This window comes from Bufo bufo, chromosome 9 (genome assembly GCF_905171765.1).
Source record: "Bufo bufo chromosome 9, aBufBuf1.1, whole genome shotgun sequence".
NCBI classification, from domain to species: domain Eukaryota; kingdom Metazoa; phylum Chordata; class Amphibia; order Anura; family Bufonidae; genus Bufo; species Bufo bufo.
The window spans coordinates 4614251-4622051 of NC_053397.1; the positions used below are offsets into that span (position 1 = coordinate 4614251).

Sequence of the window (7801 nt, forward strand, 5' to 3'; positions counted from 1 at the left end):
AACTGTGACCTCATCCAATACTGCCCCCTGTGGTCTCCACCAGTAACTGTGACCTAATCCAATACTGCCCCCTGTGGTCTCTTCCAGTAACTGTGACCTCATCCAATACTGCCCCCTCTCCTTTGCAGATTTTGGTGTACATGGGGAGACATGACAGTGGTGATATACCAGTAGTATACACATAGGGGGCGGTATTATAGTCCCCCTTCCCACTACGGAAGAAAAGCAGTTTACAGTTGTCACTGGCTGTAACATAAACCCTTCCTACAACAGCTGTGGGGATGATGGGAGTCATGTGACGTGTACTGCCCACCCTGTGATATGTGAACCCCCCAGTAGGGGGATTATTACCCCCATTCACACTGCTGCATCATGACAAATAGATGGTTATACTCTGCAGCCCTGGTGCTCCACCTCCACCCGGAGGCCACTCACTGGTACTGCATGCAGTGCTGAGGCTCTTCTGTGATAGACTCACAATATTAGACGTCACAGGTTACCCCAAATAACCTCTAGAGGGCGCAGGATCTATAACCCTGACACAGACAAGCTGCTGGATGTGACCGTAAAGAGAAGACGAGCCGATGTGTAATGGAGTCAAATTTTATGTCAGCAACGCAACCATAAAATACACCGTGATTGACAGAGTACAACAGCAAACCTGCCCCCACCGTAAATCCACAGCCTGCAGGTGAGCGCGCTGCCGGAAAACACTTGGGTTAGTTACTTCCAGAGCTGCATTCACAATCCTGCAGGACCTGACAGCTCACTGCTGCCACCTGCTGGTACTGTGCCCGACATGACCAAGGCCTGCTGTGCTCTGTGCAAACGCTAGAGAGGGTCTGATGAGAGCACAGACTGATGGATGGCGCTAACAAAATTATGACTGCAGCTCTGGATGTGACTGGAGGATAAGACATGTATGTGATAAGTAAAGCGCAGGCGCTGCAGTCAGTGTTGGGGCTTGCTCTGCTGTGCAGTGAACGGATGTAGCAGAGTGCAGCGTCCTGGGAATTTCTTTCTCGAGTCGTTTAAGAATCTTCTGTGGAGGCGCCAGGAACATGTAGAGAGGCGAGCGGACAAACCCCGGCCCCCGCCCCCGCACATCGCGCTGCCTGATGAAATACTGACGGAGGGAGCGCCCAGCCGAGAGGTACAGAGGAGAGACAAGTGGGAACAGCACTCCGGCGCCGCTGCTCTCCACCAGCCGGGGGCATGACACTCAAGAATCAGAGTGGATTCTTTTATTTTCATAGAAAAAAATGCCACTCAAAGAAAATTAACCCTTATAACGCGCCGCTGCGGTCCGACGGCGCCGAAAGGAGGAGCCACGGCCTCCGGACTAACGAGAGAAAACAAAAATCTAAAAAAGTGAATTAAACTAGAAGTCAGTCAGTGCAGGAGTCCATGAGGGTCCGCGGGTCAGAGGTCTGTCCGTGCGCTTGCTGCATTGGGCGCGTACTTGGGCATCAGCTCGTTGATCTTGCGGATGTAGTCGGACTTCTCGGCGCAGCCCTTGCAGTTCTCGCCCCAGTCGTCCAGGATCTTCTTCAGTTCCTTCACCCGCAGCTTCTTCAGATCCACCGTGCTGAGGTCAATCTGCTTGTCTGAGGGGAGAAGGAGCGTCACACTGTGGCCTGAGCTCGGGCCCCGGGCCCTCGCACCCCAGATATCCACCTCCCATCCCTCCCCCCGCCCTCGTACCCCAGATATCCACCCCCCCGCCCTCGTACCCCAGATATCCACCTCCCATCCCTCCCCCCGCCCTCGTACCCCAGATATCCACCCCCTGCCCTCGTACCCCAGATTTCCACCTCCCGTCCATCCCTCCCCCCGCCCTCGTACCCCAGATATCCACCCCCCGCCCTCGTACCCCAGATATCCACCTCCCATCCCTCCCCCCGCCCTCGTACCCCAGATATCCACCCCCCACCCTCGTACCCCAGATATCCACCTCCCATCCCTCCCCCCGCCCTCGTACCCCAGATATCCACCCCCCGCCCTCGTACCCCAGATATCCACCTCCCATCCCTCCCCCCACCCTCGTACCCCAGATTTCCACCTCCCATCCCTCCCCTCGCACCCCAGATTTCCACCTCCCATCCCTCCCCTCACACCCCAGATATCCACCTCCCATCCCTCCCCCCGCCCTCACACCCCAGATTTCCTCCTCGCACCCCAGATTTCCACCTCCCATCCCTCCCCCCGCCCTCGTACCCCTCATTCCTCCCTCTGCTGAACCCTGGGCTTCTGCACCCCATCCCCCACCCACCGTACCCTGGGGTCCTGCACCTCCCCCACACGTCTGCAAACATTTCACCACCACTGTACCCCGGACTCCTGCAACCCTCAGACCCTCAGACCCCCCCTCCCCACTGCTGAAACCTGGACTCCTGCAAACCCTTCCCCCCATACCCTAGGGTCCTGCACCCTTTCTTCACCACTGTACCACAGTTTCCTGCTTTACCCCCCTCCCCACCGTACCCCAGGTTTCTGCACCCCTCCCCCACCACTGTACCCCAAGCTGCACTCACCATATTTCAGCTCACAGATCTGACTGTCCTTTTTCTTGAGTTTCTCGCAGATCTTCTCGGCAGGGATGTGGTGGCTCAGCGGCTTGGAAACCTCGTTGGTGATCTTTGTGGCTGCATCACTGGTGCCTCCGATGTAATAGCACTAAAAATGGGCAGAGGATAAAAGGTTAGAGGTCATGACCTCCGGGTGGTATTCTCATTTCTTAAATTTATGCAGCAGATCACAATAATCTCAGACACAACTGACCATGAAACCTGTATAGAGGTGAAAGGTAGCCAGTTTCACACAGCCACCACCAGGGGGAGCTCACTACATACAGGTTATACAGCCACCACCAGGGGGAGCTCACTACATACAGGTTATACAGCCACCACCAGGGGGAGCTCACTACATACAGGTTATACAGCCACCACCAGGGGGAGCTCACTACATACAGGTTATACAGCCACCACCAGGGGGAGCTCACTACATACAGGTTATACAGCCACCACCAGGGGGAGCTCACTACATACAGGTTATACAGCCACCACCAGGGGGAGCTCACTACATACAGATCATACAGCCACCACTAGAGGGAGCTCACTACATACAGATCATACAGCCACCACTAGGGGGAGCTCACTACATACAGATCATACAGCCACCACTAGGGGGAGCTCACTACATACAGATCATACAGCCACCATCAGGGGGAGCTCACTACATACAGATTATACAGCCACCACTAGAGGGAGCTCACTACATACAGGTTATACAGTCACCACTAGGGGGAGCTCACTACATACAGATTATACAGCCACCACTAGAGGGAGCTCACTACATACAGATTATACAGCTACCACTAGAGGGACCTCACTACATACAGATCATACAGCCACCACTAGGGGGAGCTCACTACATACAGATCATACAGTCACCACTAGGGGGAGCTCACTACATACAGGTTATACAGCCACCAACAGGGGGAGCTCACTACATACAGGTTATACAGCCACCACTAGGGGGAGCTCACTACATACAGGTTATACAGCCACCACTAGGGGGAGCTCACTACATACAGATTATACAGCCACCACTAGAGGGAGCTCACTACATACAGATTATACAGCCACCACTAGAGGGAGCTCACTACATACAGGTTATACAGCAACCACTAGAGGGAGCTCACTACATACAGATTATACAGTCACCACTAGAGGGAGCTCACTACATACAGATTATACAGTTAACAGGAGGGGGCGATCTTTCCATACTGTGTTATTATTAGGCTCAGTACAGCCATTTACATGCAGTAAACTCTTGTACTCCCCCTAGTGGTGGCTGCACATAATATTTTAACTATGACTATGCAGAGAATTAGAGTTTCCATTCACTAACAGCAAGTAAAGTTATGAAGCTGTACATTATATTTAATATTTCGTCTCCAGACTTGTTAATTGACTATTTATTTAGGGGAGTCTGTCAGCAGCACAGAGTATCCTACACTGCTGACAGCACCAGGTACAGGAAGGAGGAGCGGGACACAGACACCTTTCCTGGAGGCTCTCATTAGAAGTGTGAATATGAAGTTTTATTCTGCCAGGTTCTGCTCCTGTAAGTATCTTCACTGCGCTGATGCTTCACTGGCCCCGGCTCGCTCAGCCAATCACAGGCCGCGGCTGAGACGTCCTGTGCGTGGAGCCGGACCTGCACTTATCCTAGCGGGATGCCATCAATGACTGAGATGGGCAAACCCAGTATTCAGCCTCTGGTTGGACCTGCTCCTGGGCGACTACTGACGCCCGCCGAGGATTCGCCCAGCGTCATCAGGCCTTGGAAGCCAAAGAGCCTCCGCCCCAAATGACCAAGGAAAAAGGCAGATCGAGGGGCGCTCGTGTCCACTATCAATTTACGCTTCTCTGGTGGTCCGCCACCTTCATCGGGCACATACAGATTCAGAGCCTTCGTGCCAGGATTTAACCCCACCAGGACTGGAAGAGGACCCCTCGATCTGCCCTTGTGTGATCGCCATGTTGGTGGGGCATTCTTCGGAGCAGTCGTATCCGCAGCTTGACACACTCTGTTTTTGGGGCGCACATGAGGCACTGGAAGCAACATGGCAGACATGTCATTACGTCATGTGACCTCCAGTCCCGTTAGGGTGCCATTCACGCGGTACATACAAATCGGTTCTCTTTCCCTTTGGCGGTGTCACATGACTTCATCAGCTCCGCCTCCACCGCCGTTGGCGTGAACTCCACATTCTTCTCTTTAAGGGACTGATAGAAGCGGCTCAGGAAGGACACGCAGACTGCAGGGAAGAAACATGGCGTCAGGACGTGGCCCCCCAATATGCAAGGTATCGCATCCATAGCAAGATGTGGGGGTCCGTATAGACCTCAGGGTGAACCCCTAATTTATCACAGACACCCTAATAACAATCTGACCCCTCATCCGTCACCACAGACGCCCCAACAACCACGTGACCCCTCATCCGTCACCACAGACGCCCCAACAACCACGTGACCCCCTCATCCGTCACCACAGACGCCCCAACAACCACGTGACCCCCTCATCCGTCACCACAGACGCCCCAACAACCACGTGACCCCCTCATCCGTCACCACAGACGCCCCAACAACCACGTGACCCCCCTCATCCGTCACCACAGACGCCCCAACAACCACGTGACCCCCTCATCCGTCACCACAGACGCCCCAACAACCACGTGACCCCCTCATCCGTCACCACAGACGCCCCAACAACCACGTGACCCCCTCATCCGTCACCACAGACGCCCCAACAACCACGTGACCCCCTCATCCGTCACCACAGACGCCCCAACAACCACGTGACCCCCTCATCCGTCACCACAGACGCCCCAACAACCACGTGACCCCCTCATCCGTCACCACAGACGCCCCACCAACCACGTGACCCCCTCATCCGTCACCACAGACGCCCCAACAACCACGTGACCCCCTCATCCGTCACCACAGACGCCCCAACAACCACGTGACCCCCTCATCCGTCACCACAGACGCCCCAACAACCACGTGACCCCCTCATCCGTCACCACAGACGCCCCAACAACCACGTGACCCCCTCATCCGTCACCACAGACGCCCCAACAACCACGTGACCCCCTCATCCGTCACCACAGACGCCCCAACAACCACGTGACCCCCTCATCCGTCACCACAGACGCCCCAACAACCACGTGACCCCCTCATCCGTCACCACAGACGCCCCAACAACCACGTGACCCCCTCATCCGTCACCACAGACGCCCCAACAACCACGTGACCCCCTCATCCGTCACCACAGACGCCCCAACAACCACGTGACCCCCTCATCCGTCACCACAGACGCCCCAACAACCACGTGACCCCCTCATCCGTCACCACAGACGCCCCAACAACCACGTGACCCCCTCATCCGTCACCACAGACGCCCCAACAACCACGTGACCCCCTCATCCGTCACCACAGACGCCCCAACAACCACGTGACCCCCTCATCCGTCACCACAGACGCCCCAACAACCACGTGACCCCCTCATCCGTCACCACAGACGCCCCAACAACCACGTGACCCCCCTCATCCGTCACCACAGACGCCCCAACAACCACGTGACCCCCTCATCCGTCACCACAGACGCCCCAACAACCACGTGACCCCCTCATCCGTCACCACAGACGCCCCAACAACCACGTGACCCCCTCATCCCTCACCACAGACGCCCCAACAACCACGTGACCCCCTCATCCGTCACCACAGACGCCCCAACAACCACGTGACCCCCTCATCCGTCACCACAGACGCCCCAACAACCACGTGACCCCCTCATCCGTCACCACAGACGCCCCAACAACCACGTGACCCCCTCATCCGTCACCACAGACGCCCCAACAACCACGTGACCCCCTCATCCGTCACCACAGACGCCCCAACAACCACGTGACCCCCTCATCCGTCACCACAGACGCCCCAACAACCACGTGACCCCCTCATCCGTCACCACAGACGCCCCAACAACCACGTGACCCCCTCATCCGTCACCACAGACGCCCCAACAACCACGTGACCCCCTCATCCGTCACCACAGACGCCCCAACAACCACGTGACCCCCTCATCCGTCACCACAGACGCCCCAACAACCACGTGACCCCCTCATCCGTCACCACAGACGCCCCAACAACCACGTGACCCCCTCATCCGTCACCACAGACGCCCCAACAACCACGTGACCCCCTCATCCGTCACCACAGACGCCCCAACAACCACGTGACCCCCTCATCCGTCACCACAGACGCCCCAACAACCACGTGACCCCCCCCCATCCGTCACCACAGACACCCCAACAACCACGTGACCCCTCATCCGTCACCACAGACGCCCCAATAACCACGTGACCCCTCAACCGTCACCACAGACGCCCCAATAACCACGTGACCCCCTCATCCGTCACCACAGACGCCCCAATAACCACGTGACCCCTCATCCGTCACCACAGACGCCCCAACAACCACGTGACCCCTCATCCGTCACCACAGACTCCCCAATAACCACGTGACCCCCCCCATCCGTCACCACAGACGCCCCAATAACCACGTGACCCCTCATCCGTCACCACAGACGCCCCAATAACCACGTGACCCCCCCAACCGTCACCACAGACGCCCCAATAACCACGTGACCCCCCCATCCGTCATCACAGACACAACAACGTGACCCCCTCATCCGTCACTACAGACACCCCAATAACCAGGTGACCCCTCATCCGTCATCACAGACACCCCAATAACCACGTGACCCCCTCATCCCACCAGGGCCCAGCTTCCTCCACGCGCCCCCGCACACTTACCCTCGCAGTCCCCCGCCTTCAGCGCCTGGCCCCGAGCGGGCAGCAGCAGCAGCAGGAGGCCGCTCACCGTCAGCGCGCAGAGAACCCTCATCCCGGATCCGCTGCTCTCCTCACACTGCACTCACCGGCAATTCTAGCCCCGCTTCTCCTAGCAACCTCTCCCCGCCCCCGCTTACTCCTTATTGGCCAGCCCACACAAGCCGCTTCCACGATGCACACACTGATTGGCTGGATGTCCCTGCCCGTAACACGTCCAGCACTCCTATTGGTTGAAGCCTATACACGTCATGCGCGGATGCGGGATAGTTGTCGACTGCTGATTGGCTGTGACGTGTCCATTCATAGTGAGGAATGTCGGCCGTGAATGCGGAAGTGAAGCGCCATCTTTACTGAGGGCAGATTCCATTCCTGCAGTTTGTG

General features: G+C 56.9%; 1 protein-coding gene across 1 annotated transcript; it reads right to left on the minus strand.

The window, feature by feature from the left end:
- Positions 1-587: 587 nt before the first annotated feature.
- Positions 588-7541, minus strand: MANF (mesencephalic astrocyte derived neurotrophic factor). The gene is made up of 4 exons (XM_040407635.1): positions 7382-7541; positions 4698-4825; positions 2535-2676; positions 588-1607 (listed from the first exon to the last, which is right to left on the minus strand). The coding sequence occupies exons 1-4, from the start codon at positions 7470-7472 to the stop codon at positions 1423-1425; spliced, it is 546 nt and encodes a 181-aa protein (XP_040263569.1). The 5' UTR covers positions 7473-7541; the 3' UTR covers positions 588-1422.
- Positions 7542-7801: the final 260 nt, after the last annotated feature.

Coding starts and splice junctions, on each gene's coding strand:
- MANF (XM_040407635.1), bottom strand. CDS start 7,472: ATGAGGGTTCTCTGCGCGCTGACGGTGAGCGGCCTCCTGCTGCTGCTG. Junction 2,677..4,697: donor AAGGGAAAGAGAACCGATTT/GTATGTACCGCG, acceptor GCCCATTTTTAG/TGCTATTACATCGGAGGCAC. Junction 1,608..2,534: donor GATCTGTGAGCTGAAATATG/GTGAGTGCAGCT, acceptor TTCTCCCCTCAG/ACAAGCAGATTGACCTCAGC.